We start from the raw sequence: 24,033 nt of genomic DNA, 5'->3' as shown, positions 1-24,033 counted from the left end.
TTCTATATATATAGTGTAAATGGTTTGGAAAAAGGTATGAGTGGTATACAAGAACATTGAGCTAAAGGCGATATCGCATCCTAAACTCGAAGGACAAGTTAGAAATGTCATGGACTTTTCAATGTATATATACGAAGTACAGAATATAGGATTAAATCGAGAGATGCACATTGAAAATAGCTGGTAAAATGGATGGCAATATATATAACAAATAGATAGATCGACATATATATACACAAGGATATAAAATAGAACAGGAAAACGACGTAAAGTCGATGACAGCCAAGTTCTAACCAACCAAAAGATAGTTGTGTTTCCATTCCCTCTTGATTCTCCAATACTTTAGTTTTGCTTGAAAAAGCGTCAATCCCATTTTCCATTCTCTTATTCCCTTATACATATATCTCCATATAGGTATCTTCTAATCTTTCTTTCTCACTTACTCTCACTTAAAAAATTTTAATATATATATATATACACATCCCTCTTGATTTTTCCTCTTTACTATTTTCCCACTTTACTCCTTCACTCTGGCTCTAATGGTCTTTAACAACGAGCAGCAAAGCACTGGAACGAGATTAAAGCCCGGAAGCACACGTTCAATGTTCGTACGGAAACATTTCTTTTTCTTTTTTTGAAATAAAAAGAAAAAAAAAACATCAAACTTACCTCGACTTTCTCACTCACTCACTCTTTAATTCACACGATCGAAATCTATTTTGTACTTGGATAACTCAAGCTATACACACTCAATGCTGCTTTATTTGTGGTGGAATATAAAAAATATATATATGTATTATATTTTATAAAGAAAAAAAAACACTATACAGAAAAACGATTATACTTGTTCACGAATGAGTCGAGGGATGTGAAAAGGTGCACTGCAAGGGGTCATTACGCGAAAACGTACTCTTCCAATCTGGAAATGAAAAAAAAAAAAAACATTTTAAAGTAGGATGTAGTTTTATTTTATTTTTTTATTCTGTTATTTTTATTTTTTTATTGCAAACTTGGACAAAACGAGACCCTTGAGAACTTACCAAGAAAAAATTTACGGTTATCCTTTGGATTATAAAAATCTACTGCACACAGTGTATATGCTCTTGAGAATTTAATTTTCATTCGTTTCAATAAATCAAATTTTTTTTTTACCAACAGAATAATCTGATATATATTTTACTTGATTTTTTTTTTTTCTAAAATTTTAATTTATCTCAAGTATATATTTAAGTTATTAATAAAATTAAATTTCAAGTAAATTATTATTAAATTTTTTAATAAGAATATTTAATTTATTATAAATTCAAAATACAATAAAACAATAAATATAGCAGACAAAGTTGTCGTGAAACTGGGCAAATTGCAGCCGTCGTCTTTCTCAAGCTTATTATTCCTAACGAGCATTTAGAGACAAACAAATTAAAGAAACATGCAAGACTCGGAAATGTTTGCAAAATGGTTGCAAGTGAAAAGCCCGAGGGAATTTATACGTATATATATATTCAGTAAAATGTCAGGTTGAATAAAGAAACTAGGTGAAATAACTGAGGGGTGAAAAGATACTTCTGTCAAGTAGAAAAAGTAAATGACAAGTCAGACGTACGAGAGATAAGTCATAGTGACATTGGGCCCTAGGCTAGCATGTGTTTTTTTGCTTCAATAAAAAAAAAAAAAAAACTATAACAAAAGAAAAATGAATCGAAATAAAATATTCACATAATAATAATACAACAATTATTTAAAAATAAAAAAAAAAGAAAAGTCATGAATTCAATAGAAATGAATGAAAAATATCAGGAAATAAAATGAAAAATAATATCATGTTGCATACAAAGAATAAAAAAAAAAAACATTTTTAACCATGCATAAAAAAAAATTTCGCGCTTTTCCATCTGTCAACGTCGTTTCACATCCGCAAAGTCTCGCCAGGGGATTATTTTATTTCACGCATACCAACTCTTATACGCGTCACCCCATATGCCAAATAAAAAGACAAAAAAAAATTATTATTTTTTATTTTTCCTCTGAATAGACGTTGTATATAATAATTTTTTTTTTTTTTTTTAATTTTTATTTTATATACAAGGCTTTTTTATACCTTTTTTTTTTTTCATTTTGTTTGTAGACTTTTTTTTTTTTTATGTTTACAGCACTATGTTTTCATTAATTATCTAAAGGACAGGTATATGATCACACTGACTCTCATTTCTATGAATATTTATCTTTGAAAATGTTTGCTGATTTGTCAAACGAATTTTGTACTTACTATCTAACTCAAAAAAAAGGGCTTTGAACAAACAAATAAACTAGCCAAATTGACATTGTTGTATATATTTTTTTTTTAAATTATAAATTACTAAAAAAATTATACTTTTTTTTTTTTTAAATTAATATTTATGTATGCATAAAACTTGACACTACATTTTTTTAAATTTATACTTTTACTTCTCTTTTTTTTTTTGGTAAATTAAAGAAATAAAAAAAAAAGAAACTTTACCAATCCAGGTTGAAATGTAAATTTGTATTTCGCTTTTATCATCAACTTTTTCTGATTTCTTTATGCTTTTTTTTTTTTCTGTTACTGTACAGAAGAAAACTTGGTTTTTTAAGCTCATTGCAACTTTTAATTAATATACTTTTTTTCCAAAGACCAAATATTATTTCAACATTTTAAAATACAATTTTTTTTGAATAGTAAATAAATTATATTCCATTTTTTTTTTACTTATTTTTTCATTATTTTATCGTGATATATTCTTTGATGTTCAATATCATCAACTTGTTTATATTTATTTATGTAAATTGAGTTTGTAAACGAGTTCATATTTCAAATATATTTTTTTCATATAATCAAGTAAGGTGTCCTTTATGGCTTTCAATATTATTAATAATAATAAATAAATATTTTCATTATTAAAAATATATTTTCCCAGTTGTAAATTTGACTCTTGGGTATAGAATAAAATCGCAAATTCTTATCAGACATTTACAGCATTGAACTTTAAACATACAAATATACAAACTCAAATTGAAGTGCATTTCTCTATTTCACTTGGATACATTGTATTTTTACGATTGCTATATAAAATTTTAGGTATAACTTTAAAGTCAAACTTTGTTTTAAACTAAAATCAATCATTATTTTTACTTTATTTTCCACTTTATATATTATTATTATTACAAAAATATTTGAGTATATAAATTTATCAAATAATCCAAGAAACATAAACTTACAGTGTCATTTATTGATCGTTGAAAAATAAAATAATATATTTTATAAAAATAAGTAAATATAAATTTTATATAAAAAGTTGATATAAAAATAAAAAAATAACTTTACGTGAGCAGGAAACGAGGAAAGGAATACAAACTATCCGTCGGTTGCAAGAAAATGCGTACTTCAAAAACTCCGGAAACTCGCAAGTTTACTTTTGTATATTTTACTTGATATACGTCTGTATATATATATACATAAAGTAAAACGACGATGTTGTTGTATATGCAAAAAGAAAAAAAAAAAAAATATTCTTTTGACGTTGTGTGTATATATATTTTCCAAAGTCTTGGGTACACTTTTCAGTAATGCAGGTAACTGATAAGCACTGTGCATATATATACACTCAACAACTTGCCTCCTTTTACCTTTGTTATAATATTCAGCATAAAAAATTACAAAAAACTATAAATTAAAAAATAAAAAAAAAAAAAAAGGTAGTAGATAAATTCGTGGTTGTGTTTTTGAATATTAAAAATAAATATTTTCAATACAGAGTAGCAAACTGGAGGGTTTGATTTGCTTATAAATCAGTAGTAAAATTTTAATTGAATATTGTAATTAAAAAAAAATATTATTATTCAACTAAAATTTTTGAAGCATTATTTATTGCTTGCTGGTGTTTGCAAGTAAATTATTCAAACTGGATTTTATAATTTTCGATATTTCTCTTGTTATATTTTTTGCTTTTTTTTAATTACTTGATCAAAATAAATTTATTATTTTTCGAGCTTACAGAATATATATTAAAAAATATACTAAATAATTTATTTATTATTATTTATTTTAAATAATAATTATTGAAATTACTAATTAACATAATTTTTACATTTCAATTGATTTGGGCAAAACAAAAGAACCAGTTAAAATATTGAAAAGCTTCAAGTTGTTTCTTGTTCTAATTTTTTTTTTTTGTTCTTCTTAGAGTAGTTAGTTTTTATTTATTTTTTTTTCTATTTTTTATATATTGTCGTCGTATACATTGTCTGACCAACGGTGCGACCAACATGTGCACCGAATTGCCCAATCGCAAATAAACTTTTCAACAGTATGAAAGAAAACGAGTAAAAGTTTTACAAAAAAAAAAGTAAAAACCACAGACTGAAATTATACGAAAAAACCACATGAAAAGTCTTGTGTATGATACGAGTTAAGTTGAGGGTAGTTTATTCAACCTAGTTTTGTATTTTATTATTTATTTATTTTTTTTTTTTTCTAAACCAGATGAAGCGTTATCATCCAAGCTGTTGGTGATTATCTGCAAAACCACATTATTCTGCATACTCAACATAAAAAGCAGAATAAAAAATTATATATATATAATATGAGTCGTTTTTTTTTTTTCAATCTCATTTATATAATTATGTTCAGAAACTTTTATCATCATAATATTAAATTTTTTTATTAAATTATAAATTTATATTTATGAAAATTATACTCAGTATTTGTTGTACAATTTTTTAATATTTGTTTTAATAATTTTATCAAAAGAAAAAAACAAAATAATAATAATATAATTATTATTTTTTTAATATAACATTTTTTTTCTTTTGAATAAAAAAATAATGAGTATAATGAATAGACTAGATATATATTTTTTTTTTTGTGTTTTGCTAAAAAGGTATAATGAAGCTTTTTTTTTTTTTTTAATTGACCAATTTCATTGCAAAAGTATATACTTGAATTTTTATTTTTTTTGTTATTACAATATTTTTGTTATCTCTTATTTCAGAAAGAAATAAATTTTTTTATTTTTCTCTCTGCCAAAAGTATATGCTCAAGTTTTTCATGCCCACAATTGCATTCGATAAGTTGTAGGGAATAAAAAGAAGATAACAAATAAGAAAATAAAATGAAAAAATAAAAAAAAATAAAACAAACTCACAAACTTGTATGGTATTTGAGTCCAAAAGTCTCGTTTTTCTCTCATCCGATAACAATCAGAATCGAATATGCCCCCATGTTTTGCAAAACTCCCCCAATCTTAGCCAAGTATTTTTCGATGGGCGTATATAGTACTTTTTGCTAGTAAATTATCCACTCGTACACGCACGTACAAGAAATTGCATTTGAAAATCTCGTTACCACAACTTCACGATACTTTATCGCAATGTAAAATGTCTGAACAACAACAAGAGACATTTGTTTCCAATTTATTTTTTTCTATACTAAATTTTATTATTTTTACTTCTATTACTTTAAAATATTTTTAAAGAATAAAAAATACTATTGTTCTCTACATAACAGACAGTTTGACAAAGACAAAATTTTATTTTTTCCCTTATTTTTTGACATTTACGAGTTTACAATAAAAAAAATTTAAATAATAATTTTAAAAAATTTATTTAAAACTTTGTTCTGAATAAAAACTATTATTATTATTTTAATTTTAATAAAAAAATATTTTTAAAGAGTTATTTGTAAATAGAAAATGCATTTAAATTTTCAATTTTTATATATTATTGTGTAAAAATATTTATAATAATTTTTTTATTTCAGATAAACACAAAAAACAACCAAATTGAAGAAAAATTTACGGAAAATAAAACAATAATAATAAGCAAATCCTCACCGAGGTGCTGTGAAAATCGTGGCAAAACATAAATTTAATAAAAATAAAAAAAATATATTAATATTGAATAAAGTAAAAGAAGATAAAATGCAGATGACACGAATGTTGTTACAAGAACCAGGATGGAAATTGGAAAAAAAAGGTTCAGCATTGTTTTTACGACGTGACAGTTCTCATACAAAATCAACTCGTGTATGTTTTAAATGTGACGTTGAAGTTAGAGAATATGAAAGAGATGAAGATTATGGTGACAATGAACAACAAGAAATTGCAGCAAGTCCATTGGCAATGTGTGCAAGTTGTCTTGCTGCACTTTGTGTCACTGTTTTATTGCCATGGTTACTTCTTGGTGGTTAAATTAATCAACTCTATTTTTTTTCATCTTGATTGATTATTTAATTTATAAAATTATTCCTTCTTTTTTTCTTTTAATTAAGATTGTTATTTATTTTTTATTTTTTAATTAAAACTGAAAAATAATCAAATGTGATGAGTGATTTGTTGAGAAACTAATAATAAGACTGTTTATAATTTTTTTTCTTTTATTTTATTTTCAATTATTTTGTATATATTTATATATAATATTAGAAAAAATATAAAATGAAAAATCTGATAAAGAAAACTGATGGTTTCTTTGTGAAAAGTGATTTTATGAAATTGAATGAAATGAAACTTCAAAAGAAAATTGTTTGAGTAAAAACAAGATAAAAAAAAACAGTCAAATGTGGATATAGGATTTTATTCGTATACATGTACTGTATGTATTTTAGAATTTTTGAAAGATTGACAAATCTAGGATACTTGAAAGCAAAAATAAACAAAAAATATTCTATTATTTTAGATAAAATTTTTCATCTTGCTTTTATACAATTGATGTATTTATTTTTCTTTGGCATCTGATGAATTTACTAAAACAACTGTAGCTCTAAACACTGTGTATTTATTTTTTTTCTTCAAATGACAAAAAAAAAAAAAGATATCAAACTTGTTTACACGTTATTTCAATGGAAGTTATCTGATAGCCAACAAAATTCGTTTAACATTGTTTATAAGAAAACATAAATAACAGTATGAAAAAAAAAAAAGTTTATCGATCTCTTGAATTGCATGTGCAAAAGTTAAAAAATTCGTGATCAATTTCATCAACTGCCAAACTTTTAATTCTTTTTTTCTAATCTGATCACCTAAATTTTCTGTGAAACATAACAAAATAAAATATGACTGTTACGTGACAAGGCAATGAATTTTTTTTTTCTCATCTTCAAAAACTGTTAAAAAAAATCTATTTAAAATGATAAAATAAATTTCATTTAAATCTACAACATAAAGGCAATAATTTTTTAAAAAATAACTATTATAAAAATATAATTTTTGATATGCACTATTTAATTTCTATTAAATATTTTATGCTACATTTGTTTGATGTTTTTTTTTCTTTATAAAATTACTATGAGAAATTAAAAATAAGGTCAGATTGAAAAATTACCTACTTGAATGAATAAGTTAATATTGATTTTACAACTACGTATATAAATAATTAATGATATCATGTATTTCCAAGACAAACATCGTTAATAATAATTGGCAAATAAAAAATTTGCATATTATATAATAATAACTAATGATAATAATTATCATATTCATAAAAATTAAATGTTTTTTGCTTGTGGTGCTTTTAATAATATTATTGTAATTATTATAACAATCAAAGGTTATTACATCAACGAAATATTAAACAAATAAATATTAAACCAAGTCATGTATATACCATAATATTAAATAATATTTATAACATTGATTTATAATAAATTTTTATTAATGTAATTTAATATTGTCAAAAATAAAAAAAATAAAAATGTAACAATTTCGTTATGTTTTCAATAATATAAAAGCTAAAAAAAATTTCAATAAAAACTATGTAAATTTATTTCATAATTCATTTTTTTATTGTTTTATTTTTTTATTTTTGTATTTTATTTTTTTTTTATGGTCAAATACTCGATAGTTGGTGTGAAAAATGATTGAAACGTGACGAGAATATCATTCGATTTGAAGCATTCATTTTCCAGTGGTCGCAAATTGGTGAAATAAAAAAATTCAAATAATAAACGATCTCGATGAAATATATATATACCTATATATTTTTTTCAACTAACTGGATTTTCGGAAAATCAACATACTGTGACAGACAGCCTATGGAAATTTTTCATTTTTAAAATTAATAAAATTGAAAAGGGGTGTAGAATCAATTCCATTCAAATATAAACAGAAAAATTAATACGTAACTGGAAAAAAAGGGGAAGTTTTCAAATCACAAGTTGAATAATTATATATATAATAAAAAAATCCTTGACGTAGCAGAAAAGTTTTTTAGTTTAATTAAACTTTTTGGCTTGAGATAATAAATCATAACATTTTTATTATTTTAATTGTATTTTATTTGTTTTTTTTTTTCGTTTATACATTTTTTTTTTTTGCTAAACCAGCAAAAAATTAAATAGCGGTCAGCTAATTATTAACCCAATGAATAATTAAATAACGTGGTTTTCGTGATACAATTACATTATATGTGAAAATTTAATTGTCATCAAATATACCGCTATGTTGACTCACACTCTCAATCACTTCAGATTTTTATATTTTAAATTAATTTGCATATATAATGAATAATTAAAAGTCGAGAGATTAGATGGTGTCATGATTTTTTTTTTAATTAATTTTTTTCAATTAGCTGTACTTATAAATGACATAAAAATCATTAAAAGTTTTTTTTTTTATTATTTTTTTCGCCTGAAAAAAATACAATTAAATAAAATTTAAATAAATATCTATTTTTTATATTTATTTAACTATTCAATTCTAATTAATTAACAACAAAATCCATTTATTTATTTTTATTATAATTTCATATATTTATTTTCAAATTTCCGCGCCTTATTTTTTTTTTTTTTCTCAAGTTTTCGGCCATGATTCTATTCGGCCGCTTATTGGTCGAGAGAAAATAGAAAAAAAAAACCAAAATCTTGACCTTGGGCCAGTCGTTACTCTGATGAACAAGCGGACGCATCATTTCGGGATAATTATCAATCGTTTTTAATTAAAAGTAAACATTAATTGAAAATAATTTAACAATCTAATTACTCAAACAAGCGATGATTATTGATATTTCAAAAAAAAGTCAAATCGTGAATTATATATTGTGTTATTTATTAGTTTTTTGTGGAATTAAAAAAAAAAAAAAAAAATGATGCAAACTTCTTGACGTTTTTTATCGTGATTTTTACATTATAAAAATATACAAGTGTTTTTATTTATTTAATTTTAATTTGTGTTGTTAATGTTATCAAGTGATTATTGATTTATTTGTTAAAAATTATTTCCAAATCGAGATGATGGATATTTCGTCACAGCTGGGGTTTCTAAGAGTATGTCATTTTATTTTCCATTTATTTTAAATAATTCAACCAGTTAGATAATTAATTAATACACATTTTATCGATTATTAATTTTTTTCATTCATAAAAATCGAGTTCAATACAAGTGTGATGGATTCGGATGAGTTATTTTTTTCTCCGGGACATTACCCTTTTCGTCAATAAAAAAAAAAAAAAAACGCCATCGTCATCCTCCATTATATCATAGTGTTATTATCCCCTTCGTGATTGGTCGTTTACACACCCACACATACGTCATCAAAATATCATTACTCCATGTTTTTTTTTTTTTGGAGTAAAAAAAATACAAAACAATACTCAATAGCGAAAAAATTCGCGTCAATAGTTGACTGCTCTTTTTATAATAATTTTGATATTAAAAATAAAATGAAAAAAAAAAAAATGATTAAAAAGTAAATAACATTGAGTTGAAGTATATGAAAAAAGTTGAATGAAAAAAAAAATAAATAAACAAGAGGAATCTTGACACTCCAGTGTCTGTCATAATATTTATTTTTTTTTTTCTTTGCACTGTTTTGTGATACTCTGTTTCACTCTGTTTGATTGTCACTATTATTAATTTTTTTTTTTTTTCTAAAAAAACTATCTTGCAATAATTTTACAATATTTTTATTATTTTAACGGTCAGTATGTGTGTTAGTCAAGACAAAAAAATAGCCAGACTTGTTAAACTAAAATTTACATGACAAACGTTTATTATTTACTTTGTATAATATTACTAAATTTATATAACATTACAATATTGAGAAAAAAAATGAGATAGAGTGTGTGTATGTTGTTGGAGTGATTCTAAAATTTAACCGAAATATTATTAGCATCACGTGAGAACACTTTGTTCATGGTAATCAAAGACAATGCATCTTCTTGGTCGTGTTGATGCCTCAGAGACAAGAGCAAACGTCACAAACGTGTCTTGCATTTAAATAACCTTAATCGATTTCTTGAAAATGCTTTTTTTTTTTTATTTATTTATTTGAATTTCATTCGTATGCCTTTATCGAAATTGCATATTCAAAAATAAAAAAAAAAATCAAACAATCAAATTCCTTTCAGATATTTCTTCTCATTGAGGTAGTTCGTTCATTTTTTTTTTTTTTCATTTCTTTTCATGGCGTTATTTCCTTCCTTTATTTTTCTTTTATTTTGTCTCGGCAAATTCTGTTGATGAAAGTCGTGAATAAAATAATAATAATAATAAAATTAAATAAAAAATAAAATATTCTCTTAACATTGATTGCACGTTCGTGATATATATATTATTTTTTTTTTTTTAAGTGGTATGAGGTGTCTCACGAATTTCACTTAATACCACTGAACGATAGTAATGAATTCTCTTGTGTACGGATAATCAGCAATATGGCATTTCGTCGACACTCGGTTTTGCGGCAAACTAAAGTCAGAGAAATGCAATTATAGCTGCTTCGTTAGAAACACCTTCACAAAATCATCTATTTAACTTGAACCGAGAATGATACTCAATAATTAATTACATTCTTTGCTTTTTTGTTTTTATATATATTCTCATGATAATTCTTTTTAATTTTAAACCAAAGTTTTAGTAAAATGAATTGGTATAAATCACGAAATAAAATTTCATATTAAATTCATTAATTAAGTTTTGAAAATCAACCTTCTTTTACTTGGCATGTTGATACAATTTTTTATACTATTTTTTTTTTTTTTCTACTGGATTGAAATTTTAATTTCAACTACCCACACAGACTTTTTCAATGAGTTAATAATAGCACTTGTTATATGACAAAGTACACTTGTTCTTAAATTGATTTCAACACGCAATTTATCAAGAAAAATTAAATTTTTTTATTTTTCAACAGATTGCGACGAATTATTTTTAAAAAAAATTCATGTAAATTATGTTGGACTTGTAACGACATCTAATTACACACTGATTCTGTTTTATAAATATATTTTAAATTTTCAGAAAATATAAATGACTTTATCTACTGAAGTTTTTAAAGCCCACTGCTGATTTTTTATTTACAGTTTTTTTTTCAGACTGTCGGTATTGTTGCTCTAGTAAAAACTGCAATACCAATGAAAATTGATAAAACAGTTTTTAGCTTCGTTTAACTTGATCATTCTACCGCTAGTCGCTTGCCTCAATTTGCCCCTTTAATTTTTTAAAATCCAATAATCATAGTAAATATTTGAAATATAAATAATATAATTTATTAATTTAATTTATTTTTCTGTTTTAGCTTCCAGACGTCAACAGCCTCGATGAAAGGGTGAGTGAAGCCAAAAAGTTTGCATTTATTTTCTTTATTTTAAATTTGTAGGTGTAAAGAAAAAATTATTTTAAAAACAATAGAATATAACGAGCTCAAGCCCAAGCTAAATAAATATTTAAATAAATATTTTTTCAAAGAAAAATAATACCCTGTTGATAACGTTGACCTAATTTAATATTGTTCAGTATAATAACGTATGAAAATATATATTTTATAGATTATTATTTGACTTGAATATAAATAAAATAATTTGGTAAAGTTTATGTTTATGAATATAGCACAGTTGATGTGATTATATGCCAGATGATTTTTGATGTTGTGTATACAATAACGCAATGTATACATTATACAATGTACGAAAGACACTAAATTATATTTTTGATCTGCTGGACCATTGCCCACTCTCACGCGATACCTTCTGTCATCTCATTTAATTATAAAATTCTGTCACATAAATAACCAACCAGTCAAAGGTAATATAATTATTTATTTATTTATTTTTTTATCTCACACATACAAAATAAATTTTCACATTTTAAATTTAGCTTGTGTGTGTGTGTATATTTAACACGATAATTTTATATATACGCCCATTCAATGAAGATTTATATTTAAATCCCTTTCTTCTTTATCATCTCTGATTTTTGCCTCACAAGAAAATTCGTAGAAGCCCATTTGCACAAAATTATGTGAGCAAATTTTTCCGTCTTTTGAGGTTGAAGTACGCGTACGTTAGTCATCATAAAATTAGTGTCGATATATAAAGATCTTCCGGGAATGCCAAGTTCGTTAGCACCACTTTTGAAGTAATGATTATTTATCAAACATATATACAAACTGATTTACTGAAATTTAAACATATAATTTATTCAACGAAATAAATTCAAATAAAATTAAATAAGTAGTATAAAAGTTCAAAAAAAAAGACTAATGTTTGAAGTAGTTATAAGCCCATCATGATCAAACTTGTGACAGGTAAAAATAATATTATTTTTATATAAAACTTGTACGGTAAATTTATATATACATATTTTTATTTTGCCTTTTATGAATTTAAGTTTGTAATAGAGGGAAAATTGTTAAATTGCAAAGGATAATTTCTCATGCTTCATGTTGAAATGTTGAGGGCATGTATACTGTACATTCAACTCGAGAATGAAGTAGTGCTTGAAGCTTTGCGTAAAGTAGAAAATATATATATTATAAATAAAATAAAATTAATGGTTGAATGAGGTTTTAACTTGCGTGCTTCAAAGTTGTATAAGATATATAGTATTTAAATCGACATAAAACGTCATTCTGACATTTAAAACTGTATATCGATTCTTCAATGTCCACTTCATCGTGTTTTTGTACGGTTTATATAGTCACTTGTCTAATGTCCTTCTATCCATATTTTACAACATTTCTCAACCCTGAAATTTAGGTTAATGTTTTTTGGCATGCTGGGACAAGTATATTGAAATACCCACCTCAGTTACACTTCATTGCAAATAATATTATAAATATCATGTTGATTAATCATTTAAATATTAATCATAGTTTTTAGTTTTTTAATTTAAATTTGCTTTAAAGAATCAGTTTACTTTTTATTATTTAGAAACCGTAATATCAGAAAGAAAAAAAAGTTGATAATCATTTTTGAATGTGTGTGTCTTATCAGTTGGTTTATAACGTCTTATCAAAATGTCTGAGTTTATGTATATATTTGTTTATACATGAAACGAGTGAAATTTATTATTTCATGTAGTTCATCAACCAAGTCACGTTTGTCGTCGTCAAGATATCCAACACCCTCACACCTTATAGCATATATTGCTTTCATCGATTTCTTTTTTTTATTTTATCTATTTACAATACACACCTTTACTCACACCTTTTATAATTTTTTTTTTCTTCTAAAACTCAGTACACAACCCTTTTTTAAATATATATTTTTTTTATATTATTTTATTTTGCTATTGTTAAATCTTGCGCTCTGTTACCTGTCAGTATTCATTGGGCTTCCCAAGCGTAAAACGATTGAACACTGATCGGATTGTCTCGACGAGGTATAGATACTTTTACAAATAATCAATGACAAAATATCGGTGTCAGAGCGATGAACCGAAGTATCAAAAATCTAATACGTTAACAAATTTTTTTATAATAATAAATAGACTAAAATTTACATATTTATTTTTTAAAAAAAAGTTTTATATTTTTTATAAATCTATTTTCTGCTTTAAAAAATTTAATTTTAATATTTAGAAATTATTTAAAATATACAAGATGATTTTTTTTTTCAATTTAAACATGAAAATGCTAATGATGTATCAATAACCACTAATAAATTAACACAAATACATATATTTTCAATGAATACATAAATATAATTGTACTTGAAATTCTCATACTCGTGTATTATGTGCAAATTTAAATGCATATAAAAAAAATTAACACAAACAATATCTACCAGATATATAAAAAATAATTTAAATAAATTTGTCTTAAAAATTATAGGATATTTTATATCAGTCAAGCTTTGCTTTGTATTACTGAACGAGTAGTATAACAAATAAATTTTTAAATTGAAAAAAAAAAAAAAAACAATGATAAACTTAATAAAACTCGACAATCAAGTTAAATAAAAATAGTTAATTAAAAGTATACATGTGTGTGTACTAATACCATAATAGATTAGCAGATAAATATATACACAATTATAAAAATATTTTATATTTTTATACACGTCAATTTTTAAGTAGTATAGGTAAACGTATGTGTATCCACAATGATATATGGCATAATGGCTCACCGAATATGGACGGACTTGGTAAACAACAGTGGTTGCCAAATACCAAGAAATCCTATTTATAATTTAAAAAATTCATTTGCGTAATAAATAAAATAATAAATGTAAAAAATGAAAAAAAAAAATTATACTATTTTTTTCTTTTTTTTTTTTACATCAGAAAATTATTATTAATTAATTCGTTTATTTATAATAATTCACATAGCCTATTTAATTTTATTTATCTAATTGTTTTTATGATTGCTTTTTTTTTTTTTTTTTCTTTTTATACAAAAATTTACATCGTTATTAATTTATTACTTTTTAACAATATAAATTTTTTTTTTTTTTAAAAAACACATCAAGGTTATATATATTGTTTATTATTTTATTTTTTATTTTTTTAATAAATTAAAATTACAATTGAAAGAATGAAACATAATGTTTTGTTGACCAAAAATGAAAAAAAACAAAAAAAAAGATAAAAAATAATGAATAGAGACTTTTGTGTGTATGTATATTTTTTATGATGATAAAAAAAACAGTAAAATTGCGGAAATGTTTGTGAGATTATGTTTTCTTGTTTTTTTTTATTTTATTTTTTTTCACCAATTTATATACATCGTGAAACCTCCAACTGAGTTACATTATCAAATTGAGGTTAATTGAGCGTCATTTACAAGTGAGTCTAAACGACTCATGAAATTCTACTGGAGATATATTTTTTTTAATTTTATATATTCATATTAGCAACACGTTGTTGAATATATATATTCAATATTATCATCATTTTTTTTTTTATATTCTTTATTTCATTTATATATTTATTTATTTATTTATGAATAAATAAACATGCAAAATGTGCAATGTTTAATGATGTTAGATGGTTTATTCAAAAATTAATTGGACACGGCGTCATATATTAATGTGATGATTCGATATTGGATTATAAACTTTCACATTGGGCTGGGATGAACCCATGGGGGAGATCGTGGGATATCTTGAAATCACATTATATATATATTTTTATTTTTATAAAAATACATGGGTGTGTTTGTGCTGCGCATTTGGATTAACAGAGTAGGAGTATAGGTCAATCAACATGTCCTAATATATTAATTTATGATATTATTAAAATTTTAATTATCAATTAATATAAAATAAATTTTAAATAGATTTTTAATAATATATTATTGTTTTTATTATTAATTCAAATAAATATAAAATTTCATTGCTAAATTTATTTAAATTTATTTTTTTTCATATCATATTATTCGCGCAATTGATTAAAAATTTTAGTAGTTTTTTTTTAAAAACATGTATCTCTTCAAGGTTAATGACTTGAAAATAAAATAAATTGGAATATATAAATGAAATTTTATGTATTTGTTTATATGACGAAGCAAGTGAATTTTTGTGTGCCATGTTTTTCTAAAACTTTGATTAATGATGTATACTAAAACGCTCTTCCTCATTTATTCGCAATGACCTCGGTATTTTCTTCCTGGGTGTGTTATTTGTTTTATATATCTATATTTTTTTTTTTCTAAAATTTTATTTTTTGCTAGTCTTTCTTCTACTCTTGCTCTTGTGATTATTATTATTTTTTTTTACTTTATCTATACAACGAAGAAAGTGGCGCCAAACAACTATAGACGAGAGATTTATTTTTGCCTGGGCTTGTTGAGTAATAAACCGGCGCCAGATTCGATGGCGCTGCACTTTCGATACACACTTCTCAATCTTTATTAAAAAAAAATTTTTTTCTCTTTTATACATCATATTTGTTTTCTTCATTCTCATCTCGTGAAAAAAAAAAAAATGAATAAATAAACATTTTATTTATCATAATTCAAGGATAAAAAAATTTTTTGATTATATTTTCAATATTTTCTTGTATATATTCGAAAGTCGAGGGACGACCAGTTTTCTATTGTGCAAATTTACTTTTCTCATTGACCATACAAATAGTATTTGAATCATAATGAAAAATAAAGAAAAAAATATTTTTTATTTATATATTTTGTATGTACCAATTAAATGATTTTTTATTTATGAATTTGTGGGTGATTTATGTTTGAATTTTAAAAAATATATTTATATAAATATGTGTTTATCATTATTTCCGGCCTCGTATAAATGTGCAAGAAGCAATATCGTGATTTTTCCCCACCTCTTTATGTATTTTTTCCATCTCGGTAACGTCCGACACTGGCGAATATCATTTTATTTGCATAAATTACTCCAACCAAGTATTATAATCACTGACCTGATTTTTTTATTTCAATTTTTTTTTTTTCACCCCTTTTTCCCCTCATCACAACTCAACTTGTTGACAATATTATCTTTTATTATATTTCAAAGCAATGCAAATATTTTTTTATTTAGCTTTTATTAATTTATTTAAAAATAAAATATAACATTTATTTTTCTCAAGATGTAATATATTGATTAAATTTTTATATTTAATCTTCTTAAGAATTTTATAAATAAATAATTTAAGACATCTGATATGTTTGCTTTTGAGATGAAAGATCAACCTATCACTCAATTGTTTGTCAGAGTTTTGAAATAAATATGAAAATTAAAATTCTTCTTTTTTTATTTTTTATTTTTTAATATAAAGTCGTAATTTATTATTTCTCATTGAATATTTATTTTATTTTTTATTATTACAGTGACCTAATTTCATTATAAATTATATTAATTTTAATTATTTTCAATATACGTGCAATAAATGAAGAAAATACACGCGACAAAATAATGAAACAATTTGTAAAAATTAGCTATAATAGTTTGTATCTTTTTTATTGTTTTTTTTTTCTATTGCGTTCACAATTCTTCTCGCCATCAGAGTTCATTAAACTCCCGATGATTGCGAGCTAATTGCACTTGATTAAAGTTTATCAGTGGCGCGACTTTAAGAATATAAAATTGTGAAGAAAAAAAAGAGTGGGAAAGATAGAAAGGAAAAGCTACTACGACGAAATTCTTAGGTATATGTGCGAAAAAAAAAAACATAAAAAAACTTATAAATCTATACGAAATATATTAAAATAACGGTAAAGAAAAAAAAAAAATCAGCATACATATAAATATATTAAAACACACACAACTTTCTTGGGTGTATAATAAAGCAATGAAAAATGATTATGTATTTTTATATAACCATTTTAAGACGGCCGTTATCGGGAACCACCTCAAGATTTATTGTGCGTCTGTAGATAATCAATGTGTCGAAATAAAAATATATTTTATAAATATTATTTAAAGTCTAAAAAGAATAAATGAAAATAAATAAATGTAATGAAAAAAACCAATCATACTGGACTTTTAAAATCGATTTAAAAGCATATATTGTTTTTCTTTTTTTTTTTTTTTTCATTTAAATTGATATTTATTGGGTGAAAAATTTAGCAATTTATTATTTAAATAAATATTTTTAAATGCAAAACAGGGGAATGATTTTTTCGAGTATAAAGATACATTTTAATTTCAATTTTTTAACCCCTATAAAGCTACTATTATACAGTTTAATTAATCCCTATGAAAATTGACTAATCAACAAATTAAATCAGCACAATTGCATTTTTATTTGTGTTAAAAAATTTACAAAATTATGACAGTTTAATATGTGGCATTGAATAAAAAGATCAACGGACGACCTATAATATGCGTGAGGTCAATTACCCCATACTTAGCACCAGTTGCATCAACAAAATATAAAAAAAAAAAAAAAATAATAAATAAATCACACTAAAAAACATTTACAATTAATATTTAACAAAAATATATATTTCAAAAAAATAAATAAAGTTATCATAAATAATAAAAGCTTATAAATTTTGATACACGAATTTTTTAAATTAAAATACAAATTAATTTTTTGAATAATGTCAAAGTCATATATTTACTAAAAAATTAATTTTATTATATTTTTTTTTTTTTTATATCACTATCATGGCTGACCTTACGTACACTCTGATCTCATTTGAGGTCAACTACATGGAGAATGTCCCTATCACTTATCACCGAGTCACTTGAAAAAATTTTCAAATATTCTTTTTCCTCATATGATTTTTAATAAAAAAAAAAAAATAAAGACATTTGTAATGAATCATTACACAAATGATAATAAAAATTGTGTTATATTTAAATTATATTTTCATTTTAAATTTTTTCGCGTTAGGTATATATCTATAAATTTAAAAATATATTTTTTATTTTAAATATTTTAATGGAAAAATTCTTTGTGTAGGTGTATAATGGATGTTATTTGTATGATTTGTGTGTCTGTATAATTTGATTAAACATTAAATTGAAAGAAGCCATGATGGCACGCAAACAATATCAGTATTTACTTATCAACAAACAAGAGCTTCTGGTTTTTTGATTATGCAATTATGCACTATGCAAATGTTATAAATTTAAAATTACTTAAAATCTACACGTGCACATCTATGTAGAAGCATCAAAAGTCGTTGTGTATACATAAAATCATCTTTCAATGTTAATACTCATTGCATCAAAAATATTTTATCCTATATCTGATCAGCATCGTAAATACATCGTTATTTTATTTTTTTTTATTTTTCAAATACACGTGTAATTAATTAAAATCTAAATAAACACGTATCAATTTAAATTACTAATTAAATTCAACCACAATATTATTAATAATTTAATCTATATTCATGTAGCTATAATTATTTCAATTAATTTTTTTCATTTGGCTTATTTTATTATAAATTATTGGCTCATCATCAAATAATTTACATTGTTATAAATTATTATATTATTTATAAAAAAAAAAAAGAAAAACAATGTTGTATTAAAAGTCACACATGCATAATGTCTTTTACTATCTTGTCAATGATGTTTTTTAATTTTATTTCTTTTGTTTTTTAAAATATATTCACTGATATATATATATTTATTGCACGTGCCGTTTTACACAAATGTACATTACATCAGTGTTAGATAAATGCATATATGTGTGTGTGTTACTGCATTTTATTGTATGTGTTAGTGCAGCGCATGTTAAGCTTCAAAGTAATATCTCTCTCTTGCTCACTCTCACTTTTAATACCAACAAATGAAGCAGAGCCATGCGGTCATTATATTAAAGCAGAACTTGTCATTAAATTTTATTGAAAATAAAATTTGTCAAAAGCTTTTTTTTTTTTTATAATTAATTAGATATTTTTTCTTTTTTAATTCGAATAATAATTCTTGTAGAAAGAATTTTTATTTTATAAAATATATTTGAATATACAGATAATCTATGATATTATGGCTCTCATTAGCTGAATACTTGGCAATTAGCATAATAACTTTGTTCGTTTAGTTCAATGAAAAATCTCTTATTGTTATTATTTTTTTTTTTTTTAATTTAATTTGCTTCTTGTTAGTTTGGATATTTCAAATTGTTCGTGAAATAAATTTTTAAATCAAATACAATAATTATATTCTTTAAAAGAAACACAAAAAAGAAAGTTTTCTTTTAATGAATTTTCTTTTTTAATTTATAAAATTTCTTTATAGTTGAATTATTATTTTTTTTTTTTATTAATTATTGCTAAAATTATAATGTAATTTTTGAGTTTTTTAATTGATAAATAGGACATTGCCAAGTGTCATTTTAAAAACTAGTTATTTTAAAAATGGAAAAAAAATATAATAAATAAAGATAAGCTCTTGATATATGAGCTTTTTTGGATAAATGCCAAATGCATTTTAATATTTTATCTTGTTTTTTATTTTTTGTCAAAATTTGAATCAACAAAATTTATAAAAACTCATCGTATAGTTTCGTTTATAATTATAATTTTAATTAAAAATCTCAACAATTTTATGACTTGGATTGAAAAACAGTCTCTTGTTTTATTTAAATTTTATAATATTTTGTTATCATCATCTTCAATGAAAATTAAACTATATACAAAATATTATTTTTATTTTTCAATCAATAATTATAAGCTGATGTAATTATTACAATATTTTCGACATTTAATGATAGCAATTTCTTTTGTGGTTAATAATAATATTATTTTTTTTTTTTTCCATTTTTAATCACTAACTGCAGTTGTGATAATTGTTCACGACTATTCTGTTGACATGTTTGTCACTGTTTTGCGTTAAAATATTCACGTTAACACTCGTAAATATGTTGCCAAAAAATTTATATATATTTATTTATTGTTTTAATTTTGTATATAATTTTTTTTATTTCTTTCTCAATTTTGCATTCCAGTTTATTAATATAAAGTTTAAAAAATTTTTTGCTATACAACGGTGCATATAAATTTTTATTCATGTTCAATAAACTTGGGTAAATTTATAAATGAAAAATATATATATTTTTGATGGGCAAATGTCCAAAGCACGATCAAAAAAAGACCGAAATAAATAATCGAAAAAAAAAAAACAAGCAAAATAATTTTACCTGCTATATTTATGTCAACCTGTTATTATTTAGTAAGATGATAAATTTTCTATTTATTTATCTATTTACGCACAAGCATGTTTTCGCCAAGTTTCAATGTTGCTTTGGGGTTATCCGCGCTGAAAGTGGAAGTGGTTGAATAACCTGTTTAACTCTTCTTTTAAATTTTTTATCGTGCGTCATTTCCGGTTTTTTTTAAAAATGCATTACAATGTTTTCTTTTATTTTCTTTTTTTATCAAATAACAAGTATATTTAATAATTTAAAAAAAAAAAAAAATACATAAAATTTCACTTTATTTATAATTCATTGATTACTATTATCATTGTTGTGACTATTTCGATTTTTTTTATTCCTTTAAATCTTTATGATTATTTATTCATTTTATGAAGAGTTTTATAGATATACAGCTGTTCTATTTACTGGCGGCCGATGGACCCTCCTTATCTATTTGGTGCAAAAAAATTATTATAAACTGGTTATAATTCTGCAATATATTCTTGATGATTTTGTTGTGATATTACTAAATCATCTTGTGGCATAAATTAATCATTATATTACAATGCAATAAATATTTTAAATTGAAACAATTTTTGTATTATAATATAAGTCAATTTATATTTTGACGGATATATATTTCTTATCGAAAAATGCTTATTTACGTTCTCACATGATCATCAAAGTATCAAAGGTTATTCATATTGGGAGAACAAAAAAAACGGTGACGATTCGTGTGTATAGTATCGAATGATTTAAAATAAGTACGTAAGTAATATCTTTTTTTTTTTTTTTTTTATTATTTGGTAATATATTAATATGGAAAGACAAAAAAAAATTTATCATTTATCGCGGCTATTTATAAACTTAAATGGGGACATAATCTAGACGTTGATGTTGTAGTACTACTGCACTCGAATTCTCTTATTAAAATTAATCAATCACTGAAAATATTATATTTATCTATAAATAATTTTTCAAATTGATTAATAATAAACAAACTATTATTATTAATTCATTCTGATGACGTTTATAAACTTGTTTATGTAGATGCTTTCTCTCTCATCATATTATTTCAATTATTTATAATTTTTTTATTATAATAATAAATCACACAAGCCACGTGCATATGCGACCACCAATCTACCGCCTCTTAAATCAACGAAAATAAATAAATATATATTTTCTAGACTGTTTTGATTTACGTTAGTCATATAGTTTTTTTTTTATATTTGTTGATACAAAATTTTTGAGACCTTCAAATGCAAAAGAAACGATGGACAAATATTTATCTATCAACAATGATTATCAATGTGAAAAAAAAAAAAAAAATGAAATAATAAAGAATATATTTATTCAATATTTATATTATAAGTGACGGTGGAATTGAGGAATGGTGCATATACTTTATATCTGTTTAAGATAATACCGCCTATACGTTGAGCCTGTCATACACTTTTCGTTTTTTTTTTTTTTTTAGTTTTTCTTTTTTTTTTGTTTTACACACGTGCTTTGATACTAGAATATCATGTTTATCACGTGAACTTTGTGTGATCTTCTATTAAAATGAATACGTTTATTTTTCTTTTTTTTTCTTTTTCAAATTAACCAGTGTCTTTTAAAGTCTTCAATGTGACAAAATGTAAATGAGATAATTTTTACTTGTTAATTTAAAAGTTATATTATATTTCAATACGTTGTAATAAATATTAATATATTATATCAATAATCAATCACTTGACACCTCATGATGATTATAAATAAATTGAAAATTTAATTTTTTAAAAATTTAATATCCATCATCTTGATGATTTTGTTTATGTATATAGTTAATTTTTTTCAATGTAAATTTATCTTAAATTTATGATTATTATATTTGGAACAAAATCCAAGTGTTATATTAAAAGTTCCTGATGACACTTAATGTCCTTGAATTTATCATTGAATCTTGCTATGACTCATTGTTATATTAATATATATTATTATTATTATTTGTCGTTCATCTTTGTCAGACCCTTAAATTAAAATGAATAAAATCATACCACTTATCTTGTTTATGCTTCACATATATAACTAATTCATTTGATGTTAAAATTACATTTTATTTATTAAATCAATTTTCTACTTGATATTATTATTTATTAAATTAATGTAAAAAAATTATAAAAGAAAAAAAAAATAAATATATTAGATATAGTGACAAGAAAGATTATATACAAACTGTCAGTGTACATAGCAATTTACAAGTCCCGCATGTCTGATTCTCGATAAACACTTTATTTCTGGCCATGTCGAAACGTTGCGGTGGTACCGCATGCCATGCGTCCCACTAAAAATACGTGAGTTTGCCACTGTGCACCGCAGAGAGTAACTGCTAACGAAAATAACTTGATGGAAACACCTGGCCTCATACGCGGGTGCATTTTTGTTACCTCGTTTTTTTTTTCTTTTTACACACATAAACATGTACGCAAGCATATCTATATCATCATCACATTTATATAGATCATTCATTTAATTTATTTAATTTATTTGTTTTTTTTTTTCTTTAAATTCTTTATACATATCATGAGTATATGTGGGTGTAGGGTGTAGGTATACCTGACTCAACTAAAAAATTTAACCAATGAAAATCATTGAATCTGCTGATAAAAGTTATTCGATGAATGCTTCCTCTGGCCTCATGTCAAACTCACGTCTAAATACAAATTCAAAACAGGCGAGTCAAGAATAACATATATACATTTATGCAAATTGTAAACACTGCACATATTATTTATTTATTATTCTATTTTATTTTTTTTTTAATTATTATATTAATAATTCTAAACAGCATTGTATATTGATATTCCATGATGAAATATATATGTCCATAAATGCAAATGTAGTTAATATAAAAAATAATTAAATTTATAATTATTTTTATTATTTGTAATTATAACTATATATATTTTTTTAAATTATACATACTCGACCTTAATTGCATTGTATATATTGTTACCGCAACAATGAGCCTGAATTATCATTCTAATTTGGCTTGGTAAGACTAATGAGAATATCATTGAAAATAACAATGATTACTTAACTCGCGTGACTTTAAATAAAAACGAATATACCATTGCTTATAGACATATGCCATTTTTTTTTTTTCTCTTACAGAAAATTTATGTTTACATAAAACATGTAAACATTAAAGTGGTACAATTATTATTTTATTTTAATTATTGAGTTTTTTTTTTTTGTCATTTACCACAATCAGCTGATA

At 23.4% G+C, this 24,033-nt stretch overlaps 2 protein-coding genes across 2 annotated transcripts in view; both read left to right on the top strand.

Annotated features, from left to right (window-relative positions):
• The first annotated feature begins 5,777 nt into the window (after nucleotides 1-5,777).
• LOC122854457 lies at nucleotides 5,778-6,851 on the top strand. The gene has a single exon (XM_044155116.1). The coding sequence runs from the start codon at nucleotides 5,934-5,936 to the stop codon at nucleotides 6,201-6,203; it is 270 nt and encodes an 89-aa protein (XP_044011051.1). The 5' UTR covers nucleotides 5,778-5,933; the 3' UTR covers nucleotides 6,204-6,851.
• A 4,673-nt stretch (nucleotides 6,852-11,524) lies between these two features.
• Nucleotides 11,525-24,033, top strand: part of LOC122854456 (sestrin homolog) — a 64,082-nt gene continuing 51,573 nt past the window's right edge. The window contains exon 1 of the mRNA XM_044155114.1: nucleotides 11,525-11,550. The gene's annotated coding sequence lies outside the window, so the exon portion shown is untranslated. The remainder of the gene's footprint in view (nucleotides 11,551-24,033) is intronic.

This window comes from Aphidius gifuensis, linkage group LG4 (genome assembly GCF_014905175.1).
Source record: "Aphidius gifuensis isolate YNYX2018 linkage group LG4, ASM1490517v1, whole genome shotgun sequence".
Classification (NCBI taxonomy): domain Eukaryota; kingdom Metazoa; phylum Arthropoda; class Insecta; order Hymenoptera; family Braconidae; genus Aphidius; species Aphidius gifuensis.
This window is presented reverse-complemented; position numbering and strand designations above follow the sequence as displayed.